The following is a 26,940-nucleotide window of genomic DNA, read 5'->3' on the forward strand; positions in this document are numbered from 1 at the left end:
GGTGGCCTGCGGAGTGAGGACTCTGGACGACTGAGTCGTTTTCAAGCATTTATTCGACAGAAAGATGCGCACTCGATTAGATCCGACGGACGTGCTCGCCGGCGGCGTTGACGCGTCCGTACTGCGCGAGGCCCTGTCGGACGGAAGTCCGCGAGTGGTCTGCGACTGCAAGAGCCAAGAAGATCCCGTGCGGTTGACGAGCTCGATCCATCCGCTACAGTGCCTACCCGATCCGTGCTTCTCCGGCTTGGCAGCCCAACCGCACGCCAGCGCCGAGGGACTCGGTTGGGACATGCAATGTCGGTGCGGCGATCCCAAAGTCACCCGCCTGTATCCGATGGGCGAAGCGTCAGACTGCGTGGCCGTCAGGCACAACGTCGTCAGGGCGGCGAAAGACGTAAAGTCGCGCACGACCATAGAGACCAAGCGCGGAACCCTAGCCGTGCGCTTAAACAGGGGAGAGGGACCGCTCATGATTCCCGAAGACTATTACGCGGGCCCCGACGAGGACTGGTTCGTTCAGGTCGACCCGTGTAGCTTTTGCCAAGACCTCAAAAAGACCACAAAGATGTTGACGGGCTTTGGCGTGAGCGGCACGCAGCGAGAGTCCTAGAGCACTGCACGGGCCGGAATTTCTAGGCCCGGCCCGGTAGAGACACGGCCCGGGCCCGGCCCGAGCCCGACAGAATTTTTAATTTCTAGGCCCCGCCCGACCCGGCCAAATGACTGTAGCCCGAAACAACCCATTCCTGTTTGAACCCGTCCCGTTTCGACCAGTTCCCTAAACGCCCTTCTCGTTTGAATTTGTCCTGTTTCGACCCATTCCCTAAACGCCCTTCTTATTTGAACCAGTTTCCGAAACACCCTTTGCGTTTGAACGCGTCCCGTTTCAACCTACTTTTATAAGGCCCTGCACATCGCAACCTCTTCGCAAAAAGTCTCCATCGTTCTAAGCCTGGTCTGCGCACCTTTTCTGTTTAAGAATATGTTCTGAAGTAGCTTGACATGTCAACGCGTTTTTAAAATAAACAACCCTTTCAGACAAGCTTAAGTTTAATATATTCCTACTTAACCCCTTAAAACGTATTTTTCAAGATGGTTCCCAAAACGTGCAAGCGCGGAACGGACTATGTACACTGCGCGACACTAATACCGCGAACACGACGTTGGCTCTTTTTTCGAATTTTACTTCGAAATGGTGTTAGTAGGCACCAAAGTATACCGCTTAGGTCTGTGGCCCAGATGAGCACTTCTAAAGACACTAATAGTTTTGAAAACAGCGTTTTGATTCTATAAGATAAACATAAAAACACGACGATCGCTTGTTCGCGCTAATATAGTGTCGCGCTCTGTGCAATAAGGGAGTCAGAATAACGTACTCAAGCACTTTGGGCAAGCTAAAATTAGCATCGCCATAGGTTTTACATCGCAACGCTATTTTTGCGGTACCCAAAGCGCTTGCGTACGTTTTTTTAAATCTTCCTAATAGTGAACTAGATATTTTTGAGAGCGATGAATCAGACAGGTTGGCAAGCATATGTCTGGGACTTTATTTTGTTTACAATTTATAACACTGAACCATCGCTCACACGGAAAAAGCTTGAAGGCTTTCTAGCTTCAAGACGTCTTTTAGTTATTATTTTTAACGACGCTGTAGTGAATTTGCACTTCGCTTTTTTTGTATTCAATGAACCTAAAAGATTAATGAGCAAACTTCTTGCTATCAACAACAATTTATGATTTACGGCACAAGATTGCCCAGGCACGGCCCGGGCCGGCCCGGGCCGGCGCGGCCCGAGAACTTTTTTGTTCAAGCCCGAGCCCGGCACGGGCCCGAGAAAATACGTACTACCCGGCCCGAGCCCGGCCCGCGGGCCGGGCCGGGCTCGGGCTTTCGGGCAGGCCCGGGCCCGTGCAGTGCTCTGAGCGAGACTACGAAACGGCCAACTACTACGACCTACCCTTTGGTGAGGACACGATATGCACTCGCGCGGCCACCGGTCGCGGGACCTGCCTCGTGCCCGAATGGAAGGACTACGACCTGTCCGATCCCCAGCGAAAGTCGCTGCTGTGCACGATGAGCGAGAGTCCGCGCATGCTCGCCGCGATCGAAAAATACAAGATGCCCCTGCGCTCCATAACGTACGACGAATTCAACGAAACCGGTCGAGATCCGGGCAACTACGACTACGCGTCGCGAGATTACTGGAGAGACTACGTTTTTCTCAAGTTTCAGCTCGGCATGCCCCCCACCTCAAAGCCTATTATCGACGGTTCTAGGTTGATGCTATGCCTGACGTTGAAAAAGGTGAGGATGGCCGTGATCGCCGTGGTGAATAGTATGGCCGCTACGCAGACGCATATTTTGTGTGTGCAATTGTCGCAGAGCATGCAGGCCGCCTCTTTGATGGACCTGCTGAGAATCGAGGAAGGACTGTTGGAAACTTCCATTTCGAGCGGGTTTCGTATGGAATAGTAGTGCGCGACCTAATAAACGTTTTTACCGTACTTGTCTTGCGGAAACGTCATTGTTCGCGGTCTATGAACGCCGACGACTGGGTCCTCCATTATTTTTAAGTACAGACGTGTAGACGTTTGTCTCAAACGGTGTTTATTATCGACTCTGCAGCATCGTCTACTGGTTGCGAGTCCACCTCCGCTTGCACGACGGGCGGTTTCTTGGGTTTCTTCGGGGCACGAGTCTTCTTTGCTACCAGTGGCTTGATCGTAACCGGGCTATTGGATGCGGCAACTACCGCCACCTTTTCTTGCGATTACTAGTCGCGGTGCACGACTCTGCGGTAGCTGTAGGCTTGGGTTTTGCCCTTGCCCGTTTACGCACAGTCTTGTTTGCAGAGGAGTCGCTCTTCTCGACCGCGGCAGAAGCAGCCGCGTGGTCGACGACGACTTTATCGATGACCTCTTCGACGGCGGCCTGCACCTTGTCCTGTCTTTGGAGTCGATGAAACATTCACAGAGCGCGCTTTCTTTGGCGACCACGTCGGACATGACTTTATCCAATATTCTGCCGAACATCGTGGAATAGGTACGAACGACGGGACGCGGGTGGTTTTTTTAACCGACTTCAAAAATCAATGTTGTTGTTCATGTCTACGGCCGCGAGCCGTCTCCGCCTCTTTTCGGCCATGCTTCTCACAGTGTGCTCGTTCGCGCCGACGCCGCCGTCGTTGTGTAGGTTGGAGACGCCGCTTTTGTTTGCGACCTTGAACTCTTTAATTTTCTTGAGGCAGGTGTTTACTAGAACGGGCTTGTAATCGCTCGCGTATTTGCCGGCGTAAATCACGGCGACCCTGTTTGCGAACCTGGAATCGAGGTCGTCCTCCGACACGCACGCCACGCCGGTGGTTTCGGTGATGTTGTCGTAGGGATACAGGCTCGTGTCTATGACAACGTTCCCCCTACAGCTGTACGTTCGCATGCGACGACAACCTTCCACCGTGGGGTCCATGTTCATGGCCCTGTATATCCCCTGAGATAGGAGACTAAAGAATACGTCCCTGACCATGGTCTTTACCCTGAGTCTGTCCACCAGAGCTTCGCAGGTCGACAGGAGGGAGACCATGCCCATAAAGGAATACTTTTCCCAGTACATCTTTTCCAAACAGGTGATGAGAGAGCTTCGCGCCACGTTGACAGCCTCCTCGTTGTAGTTTGTGTCCACCTTCAACATTTCCGTCAACATGTCAATCAGAGAAGAGTTGTTCAAAATCTTTATCTGGGAATCGCCATCGGTCGCGTCGCGTCGGGACGCGGAGGACTTTGCGCAGGCGGCCCCAGCCGTTCTCCCTTCGCATGCCCGAAAGTTGTCGCCTCCGCACAAGAGATCGTCGCCGTCGTCCTGGTTGTTGAGAAACGCCGACGCGTGTTCTATTCTAGTCTCTGGCGCATTGACGCAGTCTGCGAGTCGTGCCGTAGAAATTTGAATGGGGCCAAAAATGTCTTTGTCCATTTATTTTATAATAGACAAGGGATCCGATGCTCTTTCGACACGCGCCAGAGACTTTCTGCAAAACTTGGGGTCTTACTGAGGTGAGCACATTGCGTCTTCGCAAGAAAAATTATCGTCTTGGTCCGTCGACGGGATTCTACACGTGGTGATTCGCGTGGCCCACCGAGAGTCTAAGTCGTCTTCGGATACGTAGGCGACCCCGGTGGTCTCGTACGGGTTGTCAAAGGGGTAGAGCCTTGCGTCAATCACCACGTTTACACGTTTACAGCCTTTATCACGGGGGGAGTTACCCACGAAAAGAGCCCTAGAGTTAGAAAAGAGATACGCTAGCAAGAATGAAATAAGCGAGATACAGTATCAAGGGTCTTTGACGAGTGAAAGACAAGTCATCGTGCGTGCTTTTGTTGAGTATTACAAAGGGATTTTCAGTTATCGTGCTTCAAAGATAGCAGAGTTCCAAACGTCCTTTTTGCCGTTAATGCCGAAACTCGATGATGAAGCAAGAGAAAGGTTAGAACAACCAGTAGAGCTGTGGGAGATAGAAAAAGCGATAGATAATTTAAAGCCTGGAAAGTCGCCCGGTTCAGATGGTTTAGGAGGGGATTTTTACAAAACGTTTAAAGATCAAATTGCACCTTTATTGCAACGCGTTTTCGCTGAGGCGTACGACCTTGGTTGTTTGCCTCCTTCCTTTTTGTGTACGCATACGATTTTATTCCAAAGAGCGAAGACCCCGAGCGACTCCGTTCTGTTGGAGCGTATAGACCGATAACGCTCACCAACGTTGATCATAAAATTTTCATGAAGGTATTGGCTGACCGCCTACAAATGGTCATTAACGTCATCGTCGGTTCGCACCAAACATGCGGCATTAGAGGCCGAAGTATTGTAACAAATGTGCACGTCGCGCGCAGTATTCTAGAGTGCTGTGACGCCATGCACCGCAGGGTCGCGGTGCTACAAGTGGATTTAGAAAAAGCGTTTGACCGTGTGTCGCACGAGATTCTTTTTTCGATTTTAAAACACGTTAATGTAGGGTCTCTCTTATACAACGGCATCCGTATGGCGTATAAGAACTGCGCCACCAGTCTCGTAGTGAATAAATCTGTTAGTGAGCGCATTCTCCTACTTTTTTTCTGTGCCGCAGGGATGTCCGCTTTCACCGCTACTTTTTCGTGTCTTTCTGGAGCCTTTTTGTTTGAGCATCATTCATAACAGTCAGATACGTGGGTTTAGACTACAGGAAACTGAGGTCCGTCTTTTGTCCTACGCGGACGATGTAGCGATTTTTTGAGTTGACCACGAAAGTGTGAGCAAGGCTGTACAGTTAACAGAACTATTTTGTGAACAGACGTGTAGTGCGGTCAACTGGCAGAAGTGTGTTGGTTTTTGGCACGGTGACTGGCCCTCAGCACCCGCTATTTTTGACCGTATTGTCTGGTCCGACACGCCGGCGGGTTACCTTGGAGTACCCTTGGATCAGTACCGCGTCAATGATCAGTACTGGAGGGATGAGACTGAAGTTCTGCGTGCAAAGGCCGAGAAATAGGGGGGGAGGGTGTATCCGTTTTTGCGCGGGCAACTGTTTGCAATTTGTTTCTGGCTGCAAAAGTCTGGTATGTGTTGCAGGTTTTGTATTGTTCACGTATTAACATTCAGCGGATCCATCGTGTTTTCGCCGTTTTTATCTGGAGCTCGGCCTGGGAACGAACCAGCCGCACAAATCTTTTTCGTAGGGTCAAAGCTGGTGGTATAGGTCTTTCACACCTGTTTATAAGACAACTGGTTACCAGGTTTATGTTTCTTAGGGACCAGCAAGACCCTTTTTGCGTACAGTTATTCAGACGCGGCTGCGCAGTGCCCTGCCAGATTTTGTGGTGGCGACGAATGTAGACATCTGCCCTGGTTTACGCGGATACTTGAAAGAGGTTGTTGGTGCGTATCGTTTTTTAACAGCACGTTTTTCTTTGCAGTATTTGTCAGGTGTGTCGCGTAAACGGTTGGCGAGAGACTTGATGGATGCGCTTTTCCCCATGCCTTTGTATCGTTTGTTGTACAGTGCAGGCCCAGGGCAAGATGTTTTAAAGCGCGTTAAAAGAATGCTGGTTCCCGCCTACACCAAGACGTTTTTCTTTAAGTTACACAGCGAAACACTCCCCGTTAAAGCTTGGTTATCTGAGAAAGGTATACCGGTCCCATGGTCCGATAACTGTTTTTTGTGTAAAAAACGAGAAACTATTGAACACGATTTCATCGACTGTTGGGACGCGGTTTTCTTTTGGGACGTCCTTCAGAGGACTCTCAAAAAGGACCTCCCAATAACGCCTCAGGGAATAAGGTTTTTACACACAGAAAGAGCGGACGATGTGCCGTATGACATGATAATGCTCCTGGGCCTGCACAGTATATGGCGGTGCCGTATGGCTGTACGCCACGCAGATGTTGGTGTTCGCCCTGTTCACAAGTATTTCGTTGAAAATATCTGTTTTCTGATTGAAGTGTACAAGGCGCAGGAACCACGACCTGATTGGTTGCCTGCTCTTGAGGGGCTAGCTACCCTAAAGGACTTTTAACATTTCTGACACCAGCCGAGCTGACTGATGTCCTCGTTTTTATCCCTGTTGTTTTAAGTACGGGGTGATGGTGAATGTCACTGTCCTGTTCCAGGCAATAAAGAAAAAAAAAAGTATTGTGGTCAGTATCCCCGCCTGTCACGCGGGAGACCGGGGTTCGATTCCCCGACGAAGAGCATAACTTTTTTTAACCCGTTTTTTTTTTTTTTTTACTTTATTGAAAAGTCCATGCTGCGCTAGAGTTCCCGTCCCGCTATTCCCGTCTCTCCTCGTTAGTATAGTGGGATTCCACTTCCGGCAGCCGAAGCGATCGGACGCGGAATGTCTAGCTCCGACGGAGCGGTTTTGGCGGCCCAGCCGGGCCGCGGTATCAGGGACGTTGATGATAAGGAATACGCTGTCATCCTGCCTTCGCTGCCCACCGGATCACTCGTGGTAAATACGGTTTTTTTACATGCCGATATTAAGGGACGTCCGTATCGCGCCGAAGATTTTCGCGACGCGCTGGCTCGCTTAGGACTACTCCCCGAGGTTGTCGCCCTCGGGGCGTATCAAATGAATCACGTCTGGGCCGTCACCTTCAAGACTACCGAGGGGTCCAAGAAGCTACTGGCGGAGTCGGAGCTCGTCGTCAAGGGGCGGCGGTGCATCGTCGTCGACCCGGGCAACCGGGACGTACGCCTCAAGCTCCACTGGCTGCTTTTTAACGTCGGCGACGACGACGTGAGGGCAGCCTTGGCGCCTTACGGCAAGGTCCTGGACGTCTCCAGGGAGCGGTGGCACATCGACGGCTGCCACAGCGTCAGCACCATGACGCGGACGGCGGTGCTGCTCCTGAAGGGGGGCGTGACTCCCGACGACATCCCGCACCAGCTGCGCGTCGCCGGTGAGCTCGCCCTCGTTGTCGTGCCGGGCAGGGCGCCGCTCTGCCTGCGGTGTCAGCGGACGGGGCACATCCGCAAGGAGTGCCGCGTCCCCAAGTGCAACGTCTGCCGACGGTTCGGCCACGACGGCACGCAGTGCGTAAGGACCTACGCGTCGGCCGTGGGCCCTGTGGGAGGCGAGGAGAAATCCGAGCTTCTCATGGACGAGGCCGACGCCGAGGAGGCCGTCGCGGGTCCGGTCAGCGGGGCGGCACCATCGCAGAAAGCGGCGGCGACGCCCGAGAGCGGCACGGCCACGTCCGCGGTCAACGTGGCACCTGGTGCTGGGTCGACGAGCCAGGCCGAGTCTCCGGACGTTCAGTCCGTTGAGGCGTCGAGGCCTGGAGCCAAGGCAGCCGGCGCATGCGACGACGCCTCCTCCGAACACCCAGGCGACGTGCCCATGGAGACGGCCGTGACACCGGAGCCCGCCGCAAAGCGGACTCGGGACGACAACGGCGCTGACCCAGAGGCAGCGATCAAGGAGGAGCCGCCTGCCAAGACGGCACCTACGAGGTTGAGACGGCCCGGCGCCGTCCCGAACGTTGCTGCAGGTGTAGTCAGGGGTGCCAAGCCACCCCCATAACGGCGTAGAGAAGGCGACGGTTTCGGTGGTGGCGCGTATGTCGTGGAAGGTGTGTGTCGAGTCAGAGGAGAGGGCCGCCCGACTCGAGGTAAGCGCCATACGGTCCGTCCCTTTTATTTTTAATGGCTGTTAGACTGGAGTCTGCCCTACGAGTCGCCACGCTTAACGTGCGTGGTGCGTGGCCTTTCAGCGAGACGCCGGCAATACCAGTTAAGCCGTCTGTTTGCCGAGCATGAGCTTGACATAATCGCCGTGCAGGAGACGAAAGCCGAAAGCCATGAACAGACGGACCGTATGGTGCGACCCTTTCAGTCTCTTTTCAATATATGCGTTTCGCACGCGATTGGTTTTTCCGGAGGTTGTTGTTTATTTATTCGCCGGTCAATAGGTGTTGTTGAAACGGCCGTACATTCGTGTTCCTCTGGCCGTTTTGTGTATTGTAATTTTTTCTTTTCTATCGTCGAGTGGCGGGTTATTTGTATTTATGCGCCAAACCAAGAAGGTGAGCGTAAAGTTTTTTTTTAAAGTATCGAAACGTATCTCAACTGTAATAGGGTCGTTATTTTTCTTGGCGATTTTAATTGTGTTTGCTCTCCAGAGGATAGAGCGAATCAAGTGCGTTTTCGAGATTCCAGTGCTTTTTCTATGAGTGATATTATTGCAAGAAATACATTAGAGGACGTCACTGTTTGTGCATCTAAGGGAGGGGTTCAGTACACCCATTTTCAAGGTAATAGCCATGCGAGGCTTGACAGAGCGTATATTTCACTTGATCTTGTACCCCTTTGCAACCACTACGAGGTGAAACACGTGTCTTTTAGCGACCATGCTTTGGTATTTTTTACTCTTGGGAACAAGAAGAAATCACCGCGTTGGGAGTGGGCGCTGTGGAAGATGAACGGATGTCTCGTTAATGACGAACCTTTTATTTCCCGAGTTAAAGAAGTGTTTAAAAATTTGAGTGTGAATGACCAAGCAAATTGGGGGGAAAGGTGGGAATTGTTTAAAGAGGACGTCAAAATGATCGCTATTGAGAGATGTAGCGTCATAACACATCACAAAAAGGTTAAAGAGAATGATCTTCGACCCAAGTTAGACATGCTCATAGCCGAAGAAGGCAAGAAACCCGGCGAGTTCGCGAAAGAAATAAGAGATGTTAAAAGTCAATTGGAAATTATCGATGCTGTAAAGTACAGAGGGGCTATTGTGCGGGCGCGTAGTGAAAAGTATTTGATGGGAGAAAGCCCGACGAAGCGCTCGCTTAGCGACGAAAAAAGATATGCCAAACGCAACGAAATCAAAGAGATAAGTTACGGCGCCACTCTAACCCGCGATAAGAATATGATTGAAAAAGCGTTTGTAGAACATTATCGCAATCTGCTAGGGAACAGTACCCCTTTAGACACTGATTATAAAACTTGTTTTTTGTCATTGATGCCGCAACTGGATCAGCAGGTTTGCGAAAGCTTGGAAGTGCCAATCAGTATTGGAGAAATTGAAAAAGCTATAGACGAATTAAGTCCCGGCAAGACACCCGGGCCGGATGGCCTTGGGGCAGGTTTTTATAAAACTTTTAAAAGTGAGGCAGCAGTTGCACTGCATAAAGTTTTGGCCGAGGCCTACGAAGTTCACGTGTTGCCGCCCTCGTTTTCAAGGGCGCACACTGTGCTCATTCCCAAGTCTGAAGATCCAGTAAAGCTTCTGTCTGTATCAGCGTATAGACCAATCAGTTTAACCAATGTTGATTACAAAGTTTTTATGAAAGTTCTGGCTAGACGGTTGCAATCTGTGATTCAATGTCTCGTGGGACCGCACCAGACGTGCGGTATTAAAGGGCGCACCATCGCTACAAATATTCACGTGGCCAGATCTGTGCTAGAGTGCTGCGATGCTTTTTCTGGACGAGTGGCGATGCTGCAGCTCGACCTAGAAAAAGCGTTCGATCGCGTTTCGCACGACGTACTTTTTAGTGTTCTAGAGCATGCGAACGTAGGCTCTGTCATTCGCCAGGGCGTAAAGATGGCGTATACAAATTGCACGACTAGTTTGATTGTAAATAAGGGAGTCACCGAAAGTATCAAAGTTAGGACTTCCGTAAGGCAAGGTTGCCCGCTTTCGCCACTACTGTTCGCGCTTTACTTAGAGCCCTTTTGTTTAAAGCTTATTCATAACAGTAATATTCGTGGTTATAAATTGCAGTCAAGTGAAGTAAAGGTTCTTTCCTACGCGGGTGATGTCGCTGTTATTTGTGTCGATCGAGACAGCGTACGTGAAGTGATAAATGTGGTTTCTTCCTTTTGTGCGCAAACTGGTAGCGTGGTGAACTTTGATAAATGCATTGGTTTTTGGCACGGTGACTGGTCAAGTAAGCCAGAAGTGTTCATGAATGTTAGGTGGAAGACTTTACCCACGAAGTATCTCGGAGTACCTCTAGAACATTACAGGACACCAGAAGTTATTGGAATGAAGAAACCGAAAATGTTAGATTAAAGGCGGAAGGGTGGAGGGGTAGGGATTTATCTATGTTTGCGCGTTCGACCGTGTGTATTTTTAATATCAAAAGTCTGGTATATATTACAAGTGTTGTGTATGTCACGTATGAATGTGCAAAAGCTGCATAGGGTGTTTGCTGTTTTTATTTGGTCTTCAACATGGGAGCGTTCTGCTCGAACGAATTTATTTAGGTCGGTGCGAAGTGGTGGTTTGGGGTTGTCCCATTTGTTCATACGTCAGATTGTTTCACGCTTCATGTTTTTACGCGATCAGAGGGATGCCTTTTTGCGCACAGTTGTTCAACTTCGTCTGCAAAACGCTTTGTCAGAGTTTATTGTTTCGTCATCCACTGGGACAGGTGCTGCAGTGCAAGGATATTTGAGAGAAGTGTTACTTTCTTTTCGAATCTTGAAAGTCCGTTTTTCTTTAGATTATCTTAGTACCGTGTCACGGAAAAAATTGTATCGAGATTTGGTTGATGTTCTGCTGCCTGTGCCGCTTTATCGTTCCCTATACTGCGAAGGCCCTGGCCTAGATGTTTTAAAAAGAGTGAAGAAGATGCCGGTAAAGCCTAATGCTAAATCCTTTTTTTTTAAACTTCATTGTGGCGTTTTACCCGTAAAGCCATGGTTAGAAGAAAAGGGCATTTTCGTGCCATGGTCTACGTGTTGTCTTTTATGCAAACAGCCAGAAACTGTAGAACACGTGTTTATTTCCTGCTGGGACGCTGTATTTCTGTGGGATATACTCCAGCGCACACTCAAAAAGGATTTCCCGATCACCGCCAGAGGTATACGGTTTTTATCAATAGAGAATCTAAATGGCGTACCTTATGATATGATTCTACTACTGGGCCTTCACAGTTTATGGAAAACAAGAGTAGGCGTAAATCACGCTGATAAAACAGTCCGCTCGGCGCGTGAATATTTTCTTGAAAGTGTTGCCGGCATCCGTGAAGTGTTCCGGGCACAGCCCGAACCGCCGGATTGGTTGCCCATTCTTGATGGTTTGGTGTGTCTAAAAGAATTTTAATGACACCACGGCAGCCAAGTTACGGCTGACGTGTTTTTAAACACTCCTTTGTATATATCCTATTGTACAAATGTAAAAAACAGGCAATAAAGAAAAAAAAAATCCTCGTTAGTATTGTGGTCAGTATCCCCGCCTGTAACGCGGGAGACCGGGGTTCGATTCCCCGACGAGGAGCATAATTTTTTTTACCCCGTTTTTTTTTTTTTTAACTTTATTGAAAAGTCCATGCTGCGCTAGAGTTCCCGTCAAGCTATTCCCGTCTCTCCTCGTTAGTATAGTGGTCAGTATCCCCGCCTGTCACGCGGGAGACCGGGGTTCGATTCCCCGACGGGGAGCATAATATTTTTTTTTTTTTACCCCCACATTTTTTTTTTCCTTTATTGAAAAGTCCAGGTTGCGGTAGAGTTCCCGTCCCGCTATTCCCGTCTCTCCTCGTTAGTATAGGATTCGACTTCCGGCTGCCGAACGCGTCGGACGTTCTTATCATGAGCTCCGTCGGAGCGGTTTCAGCGGCCCAGTCGGGCCGCGGTAACAGGAATGCTGACGCTGCATCACAGGAGTATGAAATCATTTTGCCGTCGCTGCCATCAGGACCATCTGTTCTACACACGGCATTTTTGCATGCCGACACGAAAGCTCGGCCCTATCGTCTTGAGCATTTTCGGGACGCCCTTGCACGTGTGGCACTTCTCCCAGAGGTGCTCGCTTTGGGGGCGTATCAGTACAATCACGTTTGGGCTGTCACCTTCAAGAGCGCCGAGGGGAAAAAGAAGTTGCTAGCCGTCGCAGACTTCAAAGTCAAGGACGGCCGCTGCGTCGTGGTGGACCCGAGTAACCAGGACACCCGGCTCAAGCTCCACTGGCTGCTGCATCACGTCCCTGACGAAGAGGTACGGGCGGCCCTGGCGCCTTTTGGAAAAGTGACAGGAATCACAAGAGACAAGTGGCGCGTCCCAGGATGCCCGGACATGGGGTCGACAACGCGGTCGGTGTCCCTCAAGTTGGGGCCTGGTTTCACGGTGGACGACCTCCCCCATCAACTGCGTATCGCCGGCGACCTAGCGTTAGTAGTGGTGCCTGGCAGAGCCCCGCTCTGCCTACGGTGCAAGGGCAAGGGCCACATTCGGAGGGAGTGCCGAGTACCGCGCTGTGCGCTCTGCCGTCGCTTTGGCCACGACGAGAGCCAGTGCGTCCGAACCTACGCAAGCGTCGCAGGACCCGTGGGGAGCGACGATAACTTGGAGCACCTCATGGACGTGGCCGATGCCGAGGAGGCCGCCTCGGGTACTTCCGACAGGGCAGCCCCAAAAGCGGACGTTACACCAGCACCTAAAGGTGACGGGACGAAAGGCACGGTTGACGCGGCACCTGGTACGGACGCTACGAGGCAAGCTGGGCGGTCAGAGGTTCCTACGGCAGAGAACGTTACACCGAACGGCGCAGAAATCAGCGCCGTTAAGGACTCTGCCGTTGACGGATCCATGGTTGACGCAGAGGCCTCGGCAATTGGCCTTACCACCAAAAGGACTCACGAGGACGCCAGCACGGGCCCCAGCGTGTCAAACCACGAGGAGCCACCTCCGAAGGCGGCCCCCTTCAGGAGGCCACGGCTCAACGTCAAGCCGAAGGTCCCTGGCGACGATGCAAGAGTGGTCAAGCCACCCCCGTGAGTGTCCGACCGTGGCTAGCTTGAGGCCTCGGGGTATGCGTGGTGGTCAGTCGGACGCTAGTTTCTCGTCGAGACGCAATACACGGCTCCGAACCCGAGGTAAGCACCATGCGGTCTCTCTCCTCCTGGAATGGCACTAAGATTAGAAGCGCCCTTACGCATTGCCACGATAAACGTCCGCGGGATGGCAGCGAGGCGCCGACAATACCAGCTTAGCCGACTGTTCGCGGACAACGAGCTTGATATTGTCGCCGTCCAAGATACGAAAGTAGAAAGCCAGGAACAGACTGACCGCATGGTGCAACCTTTTCGATCTCGTTTTAATGTATGCGTTGCACATTCAGTTGGTTTGTCAGGGGGTTGCTGTTTATTTATTCGGCAATCGATTGGCATCACAGAGACTGCTGTGGTTTCGTGCACTTCCGGTCGTTTTGTGTACTGTGATTTTTCTTTTTCGAATATCGAGTGGCGTGTAATTTGCGTTTATGCGCCAAATCGCGACAGTGAGCGAAAAGTTTTTTTTGAAGGTATAAGGGCGTACCTTGAAAGTGAAAGAATGATTATTCTTTTAGGGGATTTTAATTGTGTGTGCGTGCCAGAGGATCGCGTGAATCAAGTCCCTGTTCGCGACCAGAGTGCCATTTATTTAAGTGATATTATTGCTGAACATGAATTGGAAGACGTCGCGCGCCTTGCCTCCACAGGCAAGGTTCAGTTTACTCATTTTCAGGGTTTCAGTCATGCCCGACTCGATAGAGCTTACATTTCGCTTGATCTCGCCCCGTTATGTGACCATTATACTGTTCAGCCTGTCTCGTTCAGTGACCACGCGTTAGTAATGTTCAGCCTTGGAAAGAAAGCCAGAAGGCAAAAGTGGAATTGGTCGCTGTGGAAATTAAACGGGAGTCTTGTTCTGGACGAGGTTTTCAAAAGTACAGTTAACAGTTTATTTGAGAAGTTAAAAGAGAATGATCAAATGAAGTGGGGGGTCAAGTGGGAACTGTTTAAAGAGGAGGTAAAAATGAACGCCATAGAAAGAAGTAGTTTACTCAACTACCAGAGACAGAGGAAGGAGAAAGAGCTGAGGCGTGAATTGGACATTCTTTTAAGCGAAGAAAGCGTTCTGCCCGGCGAGTTCGCGCAGGAAATAAGAAACATCAAGAACCAGTTGGAAATTATTGACGCAGAACGTTACAGAGGGGCCGTCGTGCGTACGCGAGCCGAAAGACTTTGGTGCAGCGAAAAGCCGACAAAGCGCGCGCTAAGTGACGAACAGAGGTACGCGCGGCAGAATGAGATAAACGAAATCAGCTACGGCCACTCGGTAACGCGTGATAAGATAACAATTCGACGGGCGTTTGTCGAACACTATCGCGAGTTACTTGGGCACTGCGCGCCATTACAGGACGGTTTTAACAGCGAGTTTTTGCTGCTAATGCCCAAGCTAGAAGAGCATCTTCGTATCAGCTTGGAAGCGCCGATTAGTGTCCGCGAAATAGAGCGGGCCATTGACGAGTTAAGCGCAGGAAAGACACCCGGTCCTGACGGCCTAGGCTCCGAGTTTTACAAAATGTTTAAATGGGAATCAGCAAATGCCCTTTACCATGTGCTAGCCGAGGCCTATGATTTAAATATTTTGCCGCCATCATTCTTAAGAACACACACTGTCCTTATACCCAAGAGCGACGACCCCGTAAAACTTTTGTCCGTAGCATCCTACAGACCTATAAGTCTAGCGAATGTGGACTACAAAATCTACATGAAGGTCCTGGCTCAAAGATTACAGTCCGTAATTAAATGTTTAGTGGGGCCACATCAGACGTGTGGTATAAAAGGGCGTACCATTTGTACGACTATACATGTCGCAAGAAGCATTTTAGAATGCTGCGACGCTTTCTCCAGTCGAGTTGCAATGTTGCAGCTCGACCTGGAGAAAGCGTTCGACCGCGTATCGCATCAAGTTCTTTTCAATATTCTGGAGTATGTTAATGTAGGTAGTGTTATTCTAGACGGTCTCAAAATGGCTTACAAAAACTGTACTACGCGCTTAATTGTTAATAAGGAGGTTAGTGAGAGTGTCGACGTCCGCTGTTCTGTGAGGCAAGGTTGCCCACTGTCGCCCTTGCTTTTTGCTATTTATTTAGAACCCTTTTGTTTGCGACTTCTTCAAGACGAAAGAATTAATGGTTTTAGAATCCAGTCAAGCGAGGTGAAAGTTCTGGCGTACGCGGACGACGTTGCCGTTTTTTGTACTGATCGAGATAGCGTGATGTACAGGGGGAACAGCGCACCCGCAGAACAGTCATTCAAATCAACATACACACAAAAGAAAGAAACACTTACTCAGCGCTGACTGACAACTCTCTATATTTACACTTTTTCTTCTTCTATTTGTGCTATATGCAAGGGCTGGGGAGAATAACTGGTCTTTTTTTTTTTTTTTTTTTTTTTTTTTTTTTTTTTTTCTTTCGATATGATGCTAAATAGTGAACTAAATTGAAATTAATGTAAAGCTAGGTAGTCTAATTCTTTTTGTGACTGTGTTAACGAGATAGCGTGCGCGAGGTGGTCACTGTTGCATCTTCTTTTTGCAAAAAAACGGGGAGTTTGATTAACTGGGGAAAATGTGCTGGTTTTTGGCATGGTAACTGGGACGCGACGCCTAGTGTTTTTTTGAACATCCAGTGGACGGCCTTGCCTGTCAAGTACCTTGGGGTGCCGCTCGAACATTATCGAGACAGCTCGCGGTATTGGAACGAGGAGACGGAGAAGGTCCGGACAAAAGCGGAAAGTTGGAAGGGTCGTGAACTCTCGATGTTTGCACGGGCTACTGTATGTAATATTTTTTTGATAGCGAAAGTGTGGTATGTCTTGCAAGCGCTGGCTATGTCGCGTATCAGCGTGCAAAAGATACACAGAGTATTTGCAGTTTTTATTTGGGGATCAGTTTGGGAGCGCTCTTCCCGCACGAATTTGTTCCGTTCAGTGCGATGAGGTGGGTTAGGACTGTCTCACCTGTTTATCCGACAAATTGTGTCTCGGTTTATTTTTCTCCGTGATCAAAATGATGTTTTTTTACGCACAGTTATCCAAGTAAGAATGCGAAATATTCTACCAGAGTTTGTGGTGTCATCGAGTACCGAAGCGAGTGGCAGTGTCCGTGGTTACCTGCGAGAAGTTCTTTTATCTTTTAAGATGTTGAAGGTGCGTTTTTCTTTAGAATACCTGAGTAATGTAACGCGAAAGAGGTTGTATAAAGATTTAGTTGACGTCTTATTGCCCGTACCCCTTTACAGATCTCTATATTCGCAGGGAACGGGTCAGGATGTACTAAAAAGAGTTAAAAGAATGCCGATAAAACCAGCGGTTAAATCCTTTTTCTTTGGTCTACACAGCGGCACACTCCCTGTGAAGTCGTGGCTTGAGAGTAAGGGGATATTTGTTCCATGGACCACCAACTGCCTGCTCTGTAAAAGACCGGAGACCATAGAGCATGTCTTCATTGAATGCTGGGACGCAGTTTTTTATTGGGATATTCTCCAGCGCACTTTAAAAAAGGACTTTCCTGTAACACCGTTTGGTATTCGGTTTTTGCCCATCGAAAATGATGGTGGGGTTCCGTGCGACATGATTATGGTACTCGGTCTTCACAGTAATTGGAAAACGAGAATGGCTGTGCGCCATGCGGACGTCGATGTACGGTCAGTGCGAGAAAACTTTATTGAGAGCGTGGCTTACATTCGAACAGTTTTTGCGGCACAGCCTGAACCCCCTGACTGGTTGCCGCTTCTAAAAAAGCTGGTGTGCCTTAAACGATTTTAAATGTAACCGCGCTGGCCTAGCGGAGGTTGTCGGTTTCTCTTTAGCACTCTCATGTGTGTACTTGGTGCAATTGTCAAAACAGGCAATAAAGAAAAAAAAAAAAAAAAAACTCCTCGTTAGTATACCATCTTTTCTCGTTTCGTCCCATGGCGGCGAACTTAAGAGATTAGTGGGATATCAAAAGGAGGTGGTAGACGCAGTGTTATTTTTGTCTGCTCGTTTTTCTTTTGAGTATTTGTCTGCTGTTAGCAAGAAAACACTTACACGCGATTTATTGATAAGTTTGTTTCCAAACCCGTTGTATAGAACTGTAGTCTGTAGCGGGGGCCAAGATGTGCTCAAGCGAGTGAAGAATATGTGCGTTCCCCCTTCCGTTAAAACGTTCTTTTTTAAACTGCATTCCAATACACTGCCCGTTAAGGTGTGGCTTGAAGGAAAGGGTATTGATGTTCCGTGGTCGGTAGACTGTATTTTATGTAAGAAACCTGAGACCATCGAGCACGTTTTCATTTTTTGCTGGGATGCGGTATTTTTTTGGGACGTGCTTCAGCGCACGTTGAAGAAACAACTGTGCATTAGCCAATCAGTCATACGTTTCTTGAATGTGAGTAACGATGATGGCATACCTTTTGATATGATTATGTTGTTGGGTTTATGCAGTATTTGGAGGTCGCGCATGGCGGTCCGTCATGCCGACCCCAGTGTGAAAGAAGTGCATCATTATTTTTTCAGCCTTGTTAAGCAAGTGGAAAGTGTTTTTTCAAACCGTAAAACGAAACCCGAGTGGCTAGACATTTGTAAACCGCTCCTCGAAATGCGAGGATTTTAATGTACCCTGCAATAAGTCTTGCAGAGCATTTTTTTAAAGTGACATGACCGTTTTTGCATTCCTCCTGCAATAAAGAAATAAAAAAAAATCCTCGTTAGTATAGTGGTCAGTATCCCCGCCTGTCACGCGGGAGACCGGGTTCGATTCCCCGACGGGGAGCATAATTTTTTTTTTTTTACCCCCACATTTTTTTTTTCCTTTATTGAAAAGTCCAGGTTGCGGTAGAGTTCCCGTCCCGCTATTCCCGTCTCTCCTCGTTAGTATAGTGGTCAGTATCCCCGCCTGTCACGCGGGAGACCGGGGTTCGATTCCCCGACGGGGAGCATAATTTTTTTTTTACCCCCACATTTTTTTTTTTTTTTTCCTTTATTGAAAAGTCCTGGTTGCGGTAGAGTTCCCGTCCCGCTCTTCCCGTCTCTCCTCGTTAGTATAGTGGTCAGTATCCCCGCCTGTCACGCGGGAGACCGGGGTTCGATTTCCCGACGGGGAGCATAATTTTTTTTTTACCCCCACATTTTTTTTTTTTCTTTATTGAAAAGTCCAGGTTGCGGTAGAGTTCCCGTCCCGCTCTTCCCGTCTCTCCTCGTTAGTATAGTGGTCAGTATCCCCGCCTGTCACGCGGGAGACCGGGGTTCGATTTCCCGACGGGGAGCATAATTTTTTTTTTTTTACCCCCACATTTTTTTTTTTTTTTTCCTTTATTGAAAAGTCCTGGTTGCGGTAGAGTTCCCGTCCCGCTCTTCCCGTCTCTCCTCGTTAGTATAGTGGTCAGTATCCCCGCCTGTCACGCGGGAGACCGGGGTTCGATTTCCCGACGGGGAGCATAATTTTTTTTTTTTTACCCCCACATTTTTTTTTTTTTTTTCCTTTATTGAAAAGTCCTGGTTGCGGTAGAGTTCCCGTCCCGCTCTTCCCGTCTCTCCTCGTTAGTATAGTGGTCAGTATCCCCGCCTGTCACGCGGGAGACCGGGGTTCGATTTCCCGACGGGGAGCATAATTTTTTTTTTACCCCCACATTTTTTTTTTTTCTTTATTGAAAAGTCCAGGTTGCGGTAGAGTTCCCGTCCCGCTCTTCCCGTCTCTCCTCGTTAGTATAGTGGTCAGTATCCCCGCCTGTCACGCGGGAGACCGGGGTTCGATTTCCCGACGGGGAGCATAATTTTTTTTTTACCCCCACATTTTTTTTTTTTCTTTATTGAAAAGTCCAGGTTGCGGTAGAGTTCCCGTCCCGCTCTTCCCGTCTCTCCTCGTTAGTATAGTGGTCAGTATCCCCGCCTGTCACGCGGGAGACCGGGGTTCGATTTCCCGACGGGGAGCATAATTTTTTTTTTTTTACCCCCACATTTTTTTTTTTTTTTTCCTTTATTGAAAAGTCCTGGTTGCGGTAGAGTTCCCGTCCCGCTCTTCCCGTCTCTCCTCGTTAGTATAGTGGTCAGTATCCCCGCCTGTCACGCGGGAGACCGGGGTTCGATTTCCCGACGGGGAGCATAATTTTTTTTTTTTTACCCCCACATTTTTTTTTTTTTTTTCCTTTATTGAAAAGTCCTGGTTGCGGTAGAGTTCCCGTCCCGCTCTTCCCGTCTCTCCTCGTTAGTATAGTGGTCAGTATCCCCGCCTGTCACGCGGGAGACCGGGGTTCGATTTCCCGACGGGGAGCATAATTTTTTTTTTACCCCCACATTTTTTTTTTTTCTTTATTGAAAAGTCCAGGTTGCGGTAGAGTTCCCGTCCCGCTCTTCCCGTCTCTCCTCGTTAGTATAGTGGTCAGTATCCCCGCCTGTCACGCGGGAGACCGGGGTTCGATTTCCCGACGGGGAGCATAATTTTTTTTTTACCCCCACATTTTTTTTTTTTCTTTATTGAAAAGTCCAGGTTGCGGTAGAGTTCCCGTCCCGCTCTTCCCGTCTCTCCTCGTTAGTATAGTGGTCAGTATCCCCGCCTGTCACGCGGGAGACCGGGGTTCGATTTCCCGACGGGGAGCATAATTTTTTTTTTACCCCCACATTTTTTTTTTCCTTTATTGAAAAGTCCAGGTTGCGGTAGAGTTCCCGTCCCGCTCTTCCCGTCTCTCCTCGTTAGTATAGTGGTCAGTATCCCCGCCTGTCACGCGGGAGACCGGGGTTCGATTTCCCGACGGGGAGCATAATTTTTTTTTTACCCCCACATTTTTTTTTTTTTTTTCCTTTATTGAAAAGTCCTGGTTGCGGTAGAGTTCCCGTCCCGCTCTTCCCGTCTCTCCTCGTTAGTATAGTGGTCAGTATCCCCGCCTGTCACGCGGGAGACCGGGGTTCGATTTCCCGACGGGGAGCATAATTTTTTTTTTACCCCCACATTTTTTTTTTTTCTTTATTGAAAAGTCCAGGTTGCGGTAGAGTTCCCGTCCCGCTCTTCCCGTCTCTCCTCGTTAGTATAGTGGTCAGTATCCCCGCCTGTCACGCGGGAGACCGGGGTTCGATTTCCCGACGGGGAGCATAATTTTTTTTTTTTTACCCCCACATTTTTTTTTTTTTTTTCCTTTATTGAAAAGTCCAGGTTGCGGTAGAGTTCCCGTCCCGCTCTTCCCGTCTCTCCTCGTTAGTATAGTGGTCAGTATCCCCGCCTGTCACGCGGGAGACCGGGGTTCGATTTCCCGACGGGGAGCATAATTTTTTTTTTTTTACCCCCACATTTTTTTTTTTTTTTTCCTTTATTGAAAAGTCCAGGTTGCGGTAGAGTTCCCGTCCCGCTCTTCCCGTCTCTCCTCGTTAGTATAGTGGTCAGTATCCCCGCCTGTCACGCGGGAGACCGGGGTTCGATTTCCCGACGGGGAGCATAATTTTTTTTTTACCCCCACATTTTTTTTTTTTTTTTCCTTTATTGAAAAGTCCTGGTTGCGGTAGAGTTCCCGTCCCGCTCTTCCCGTCTCTCCTCGTTAGTATAGTGGTCAGTATCCCCGCCTGTCACGCGGGAGACCGGGGTTCGATTTCCCGACGGGGAGCATAATTTTTTTTTTACCCCCACATTTTTTTTTTTCCTTTATTGAAAAGTCCAGGTTGCGGTAGAGTTCCCGTCCCGCTCTTCCCGTCTCTCCTCGTTAGTATAGTGGTCAGTATCCCCGCCTGTCACGCGGGAGACCGGGGTTCGATTTCCCGACGGGGAGCATAATTTTTTTTTTTTTACCCCCACATTTTTTTTTTTTTTTTCCTTTATTGAAAAGTCCAGGTTGCGGTAGAGTTCCCGTCCCGCTCTTCCCGTCTCTCCTCGTTAGTATAGTGGTCAGTATCCCCGCCTGTCACGCGGGAGACCGGGGTTCGATTCCCCGACGGGGAGCATAATTTTTTTTTTTTTACCCCCACATTTTTTTTTTTTTTTTCCTTTATTGAAAAGTCCTGGTTGCGGTAGAGTTCCCGTCCCGCTCTTCCCGTCTCTCCTCGTTAGTATAGTGGTCAGTATCCCCGCCTGTCACGCGGGAGACCGGGGTTCGATTTCCCGACGGGGAGCATAATTTTTTTTTTACCCCCACATTTTTTTTTTTCCTTTATTGAAAAGTCCAGGTTGCGGTAGAGTTCCCGTCCCGCTCTTCCCGTCTCTCCTCGTTAGTATAGTGGTCAGTATCCCCGCCTGTCACGCGGGAGACCGGGGTTCGATTCCCCGACGGGGAGCATAATTTTTTTTTTTTTACCCCCACATTTTTTTTTTCCTTTATTGAAAAGTCCAGGTTGCGGTAGAGTTCCCGTCCCGCTCTTCCCGTCTCTCCTCGTTAGTATAGTGGTCAGTATCCCCGCCTGTCACGCGGGAGACCGGGGTTCGATTTCCCGACGGGGAGCATAATTTTTTTTTTTTTACCCCCACATTTTTTTTTTTTTTTTCCTTTATTGAAAAGTCCTGGTTGCGGTAGAGTTCCCGTCCCGCTCTTCCCGTCTCTCCTCGTTAGTATAGTGGTCAGTATCCCCGCCTGTCACGCGGGAGACCGGGGTTCGATTCCCCGACGGGGAGCATAATTTTTTTTTTACCCCCACATTTTTTTTTTTCCTTTATTGAAAAGTCCAGGTTGCGGTAGAGTTCCCGTCCCGCTATTCCCGTCTCTCCTCGTTAGTATAGTGGTCAGTATCCCCGCCTGTCACGCGGGAGACCGGGGTTCGATTCCCCGACGGGGAGCATAATTTTTTTTTTTTTACCCCCACATTTTTTTTTTCCTTTATTGAAAAGTCCAGGTTGCGGTAGAGTTCCCGTCCCGCTATTCCCGTCTCTCCTCGTTAGTATACATTCTGCTTCTGGCACTCGCCGAGAACGGTCGCAGGATGGCTGGCTCCAACGGAGCTGCGACAACGGCCCCAGTTGGCCGCGGTACTTTTGCTGCGTCATCGTCTGCCGAGGACTACAAGGTGGTGTTGCCTCCCATCCCAATGGGTGCAACAATTTTAAATTCAGTACTTTTGCACTGCGATCTGAGAGGCCGCCCCTATCGTATCGAAGATTTCCGGCAAGAACTGAAGCGGTGCGCCGTCCTGTCCGAGATTGTGGCGCTCGGTGCTTTCCAGATGAACCACGTCTGGTTAGCCACGCTGCGAACGCCGGAAGCCAAGAAGCGGCTCATCGACTGCAAAGAGTTGAAGGTGAAGGACCTGAGGTGTGTCGTCATCGACCCCAGCAGCACGGAAGTCCGTCTACGCCTCCATTGGGTCCCGTATCATGTGACGGACGACGCGGTGAGCAAGCTTTTGGAGCCCTACGGCAAGGTTATAGAAGTCGCACGTGAGAAGTGGCGCGTCGAGGGATTCGAGGGCATCGAGTCGACTACCCGGGTGGCACGCATGACGCTGAAGAGCGGCGTCACGCCCGACGGAATGCCTCATCAGCTGCGGCTTCAGGGGGCGAACGTCCTTATCGTAATCCCGGGGGGGGCGCCGGTCTGCCTGCGCTGTAAGCGTGCCGGGCACATCAGGCGCGACTGCCGCGTGCCTAAGTGCTCGGTGTGCTCACGTTTCGGCCACGAGAAGGAGGAGTGCGTAAAGACCTACGCCCGAGTAACTGGTGGAGCGGCGGCGGAAGACCTTTCGCCCCTGACCATGGATATCGACGAGGCTGAGCGTTCCGCTCAGGGACAACAAGACGAAGCTTCACCGTCTGGTGAGCCCTGCGGCCATCCTGTTGGAGCGGACGTCTTGACTGAAGTCTCGCCTGTAAAGGACAAGAAGGAGGTGGCTGGTGGCTTTCCTGAACCAGGCAGCGCGGCACCCCCTCCCACGGCGACGCCAATGGAGAAGACCGTAGCCCCGCGCGAGGCCTCCCCCCCGACTTTCGAGAAGGCGCCTTCCGAAGGTCACGACACTATGGACGAAACCACCGAGTCCATCAAGCGTGGCCTCGACGAGAACCCTCCATCGACGCCGGGCATGACACCCAGGCCCAACCCTTGGATGGAGAGGACAAAGAAGGGGCGTTTCCAGCCCACGCCCACCTTAACCCCAGATGACCGGAGGCGACTCAACAGCAAGTAAGGCGGCTAACGCCTGGTTACAAAGACTGACGTCCGAAAGCCAAGGCAAGTGCTACAGCAAAACACATGATTTGTACGTTCCAACCAGCAATAACGGTCGCATCGCTAAATGTTCGAGGTTTGAGCGCCAGGAAAAAACAATACCAATTGCAGCGTTTGCTGCTTAAAGAGAAACCCGATTTCTTAGCGGTGCAAGAGACTAAAATGGCTGAGGAGGAACAGGTTGCTAGTGCGCTTAGGCCTTTTCTGCAGTCGTACGAAGTTTGTGTCGCCCACGCGGTTGGTTTTTCTGCCGGATGTTTTCTTTTTCTTAAAAAGTCCCTGCCCTTGTCGGAGTTAGCTGTAACCACCGACACGGAAGGGCGGTTCATCATGTGCGATTTTTCTTTGGCGTCTTTTCAGTGGCGAATTGTTTGTGTGTATGCGCCTAGTACGGTTAAAGACCGTGTTTCCTTTTTTATTGGCTTACGCCGTTTTCTAGATTGTGATAAAACGATTGTGTTGTTGGGCGATTTTAACTGCGTTGTAAGGGCAGCAGACAGAACGCCCCTGAGGCGGAGCAGCGACAAGAGTGCGCACGTTTTAAGCGAACTGGTTGAAGACTTTGACTTGGTTGACGCCGGAACGGTGACGAACGAAACGAGCGAGATTCGTTTCACCCATTTCCAAGCGTCGTCTCATGCGCGCCTAGATAGAGTATACGTATCGGCCTCCGCGGCAGCAGTGTTAAGAAAGTATCGCGTCACACCTGTGTTTTTTTCGGATCATTGCATGATTTCGACAACGATCGGCGAAAAAGCGCCGCCGAAGGCCAAGTTTAACTGGAAGCTGTGGAAGCTTAACACAAAACTGCTTGATGATGAAAGTTTTCTTGCAGCGGTAAATAACGTCTTCAAAACGTTTTTTAAAACCGCGAGGGGCGATATATTCGAGACGTGGGAGCTCATCAAACAGGAAGTGAAGATGCTCGCTATCGAAAGGTCGTCGATTTTAGCGTACGAGGCGCGTTGCGACGAACGTGGTTTAATCGAAGATTTGCAAGCTCTGTCAAGAGCTGAGTGTGAGCGACCCGGCACAGCTCTTAAAGATTTGGAAACGGTTAAGCAACGCCTGGCGCATTTTCATCAAGAGCGTTACCGCGGAGCCATTGTTCGGGCTCGATCAGAGAAGTACTTGATGGGAGAACAGCCTACTAAACGGTCTTTGGCGGATGAGAAAAGGTTCGCGCTTCGCAACGAAATTGGCGAAATCGAGTACAACGGAGTGATTAACACGAGCCCAAGTAGTATTGAGCAGGCTTTTGTCGCACACTATAGGCAAGTTTTTGAAACCCAAGTGAAAGGAAGGCAGGACCCTATGTGTGGAAAACTTCTAGAGTCCCTGCCGCAACTAACGGAAGAGGAGAAGGAAAACCTCACAGAGCCGATCACTCTTCAAGAGGTCGAGAGAGCAATAGACGATTTGCCGAGATCGAAAACGCCAGGACCGGACGGGCTATGCGCCGAATTTTATAAGAAATACAAGAGCGTAATCGCTCCGCTTTTTTTAGAAGTGATTTGTAAGGCATACGATAGGAAAGTGCTGCCGCCGTCTTTTTCACGTACATACACTGTGTTAATTCCCAAAAGCGATGACGTTGCGAAACTACGTCAAGTCACTGGTTTCCGCCCGATAACTCTGTGTAATGTAGATTACAAGATTTTTGCTAAAATCCTAGCGAGGAGGTTCCAGAGTGTTGCCTGCCAGCTCATTGGAGATCATCAGACCTGTGGAATACAGGGTCGATCTATTTTGACGAATGTGCACGTTGCCCGAACTGTTTTGGAGGCATGTGACGATGGCATGGGCCAAGTTGCCATGCTTCAACTGGACCTAGATAAGGCTTTCGATCGTGTTAAGCACGATGTCCTTTTTGATGTTTTAAAGCACGTGAATGTGGGCGAGCGTATTTTGGACGGGGTTAAAATGGCGTACCAAGAGTGTACCACTAGGCTCATTGTGAACAGGGAGTTGACTGAACCGATACGTGTGCGAACATCCGTAAGACAATGATGTCCCTTGTCGCCGTTATTGTTTAACCTCTATTTGGAACTTTTTTGTTTAAGTGTTCAGAACAGTAATCAATGTCACGGATTCCGGATGGAAAATGAGGAGATAAAAGTCATGAGCTATGCAGATGATGTCGCGGTTTTTTGTAGCGATAAGCCAAGTATTAGCGCGGCTGTGAAGTTGGCAAGAGACTTCTGTAAGGCTACAGGGGCAGCCATAAATTTGAGCAAGTGCCGTGGGTTTTGGCACGGAGAGTGGGCCACAACCCCTTCGGTGTTTGAAGGGGTGTGTTGGGACCGTGTGCCGTGCACTTACCTCGGTGTGCCACTAAAATGTTACAGGCAAAGCAAACCCTATTGGTCGGGAGTCGCCGCCGACCTGGACAGGCGCGCTTCCCGTTGGAAGCAGCGTGAGCTGTCCATATTTGCCAGAGCGACAGTATGTAATATTTTTCTCATTGCAAAATTATGGTACGTGATGCAGGCCATTCATTGTGCTCGCTTGAATGTGCAGAAATTTCACCGTGTTTTTGCCACGTTTATTTGGAATTCGAAGTGGGAACCGATGAGGAGAGACAATCTTTTTCATCGGATTCGTCACGGTGGTCTCGGTCTCTCGCATTTGTTTTGCAAACAGATTGTGTCCCGATTCTTTTTTCTGCGAGACCAAGAGCATCCTTTCATACGTACGTTTATACAAACCAAATTGTCTCCTCATTTGCCATCTTTTCTTGTTTCGTCCCATGGCGGCGAACTTAAGAGATTAGTGGGATATCAAAAGGAGGTGGTAGACGCAGTGTTATTTTTGTCTCCCCGTTTTTCGTTTGAGTATTTGTCCGCTGTTAGCAAGAAAACGCTTACACGCGATTTATTGATAAGTTTGTTTCCAGACCCGTTGTATAGAACTGTAGTCTGTAGCGGGGGCCAAGATGTGCTCAAGCGAGTGAAGAATATGTGCGTTCCCCCTTCCGTTAAGACGTTCTTTTTTAAACTGCATTCCAATACACTGCCCGTTAAGGTGTGGCTTGAAGGAAAGGGTATTGATGTTCCGTGGTCGGTAGACTGTATTTTATGTAAGAAACCTGAGACCATCGAGCACGTTTTCATTTTTTGCTGGGATGCGGTTTTTTTTTGGGATGTGCTGCAGCGCACGTTGAAGAAACAACTGTGCATTAGCCCATCAGTTATACGTTTCTTGAATGTGAGTAACGATGATGGCATACCTTTTGATATGATTATGTTGTTGGGTTTGTGCAGTATTTGGAGGTCGCGCATGGCGGTCCGTCATGCCGACCCTAGTGTGAAAGAAGTGCATCATTATTTTTTCAGCCTTGTTAAGCAAGTGGAAAGTGTTTTTTCAAACCGTGAAACGAAACCCGAGTGGCTAGAAATTTGTAAACCGCTCCTCGAAATGCGAGGATTTTAATGTACCCTGCAATAAGTCTTGCAGAGTATTTTTTTTTTAAAGTGACATTGCCGTTTTTGCATTCCTCCTGCAATAAAGAAATAAAAAAAC

At 49.5% G+C, this 26,940-nt stretch overlaps 1 protein-coding gene and 7 non-coding genes across 8 annotated transcripts; all 8 read left to right on the forward strand.

Moving 5' to 3' along the window:
* The first annotated feature begins 11,679 nt into the window (after positions 1 to 11,679).
* Trnay-gua lies at positions 11,680 to 11,751 on the forward strand. The gene has a single exon. It is a non-coding gene; the product is annotated as a tRNA-Tyr (tRNA).
* An 89-nt stretch (positions 11,752 to 11,840) lies between these two features.
* Trnad-guc lies at positions 11,841 to 11,912 on the forward strand. The gene has a single exon. It is a non-coding gene; the product is annotated as a tRNA-Asp (tRNA).
* Positions 11,913 to 18,148: 6,236 nt separating this feature from the next.
* On the forward strand, positions 18,149 to 18,220 carry Trnad-guc. The gene has a single exon. It is a non-coding gene; the product is annotated as a tRNA-Asp (tRNA).
* A 2,914-nt stretch (positions 18,221 to 21,134) lies between these two features.
* On the forward strand, positions 21,135 to 21,206 carry Trnad-guc. Its single transcript has one exon. It is a non-coding gene; the product is annotated as a tRNA-Asp (tRNA).
* Positions 21,207 to 21,466: 260 nt separating this feature from the next.
* Positions 21,467 to 21,538, forward strand: Trnad-guc. Its single transcript has one exon. It is a non-coding gene; the product is annotated as a tRNA-Asp (tRNA).
* Positions 21,539 to 21,800: 262 nt separating this feature from the next.
* Trnad-guc lies at positions 21,801 to 21,872 on the forward strand. Its single transcript has one exon. It is a non-coding gene; the product is annotated as a tRNA-Asp (tRNA).
* Positions 21,873 to 21,962: 90 nt separating this feature from the next.
* On the forward strand, positions 21,963 to 22,034 carry Trnad-guc. The gene has a single exon. It is a non-coding gene; the product is annotated as a tRNA-Asp (tRNA).
* Positions 22,035 to 22,363: 329 nt separating this feature from the next.
* Positions 22,364 to 23,638, forward strand: LOC120847957. The gene has a single exon (XM_040219911.3). It carries the CDS (start codon positions 22,418 to 22,420, stop codon positions 23,375 to 23,377), a length of 960 nt encoding a protein of 319 aa, XP_040075845.3. The 5' UTR covers positions 22,364 to 22,417; the 3' UTR covers positions 23,378 to 23,638.
* Positions 23,639 to 26,940: the final 3,302 nt, after the last annotated feature.

This window comes from Ixodes scapularis, unplaced genomic scaffold (genome assembly GCF_016920785.2).
Source record: "Ixodes scapularis isolate PalLabHiFi unplaced genomic scaffold, ASM1692078v2 ptg001080l_1__unscaffolded, whole genome shotgun sequence".
Classification (NCBI taxonomy): domain Eukaryota; kingdom Metazoa; phylum Arthropoda; class Arachnida; order Ixodida; family Ixodidae; genus Ixodes; species Ixodes scapularis.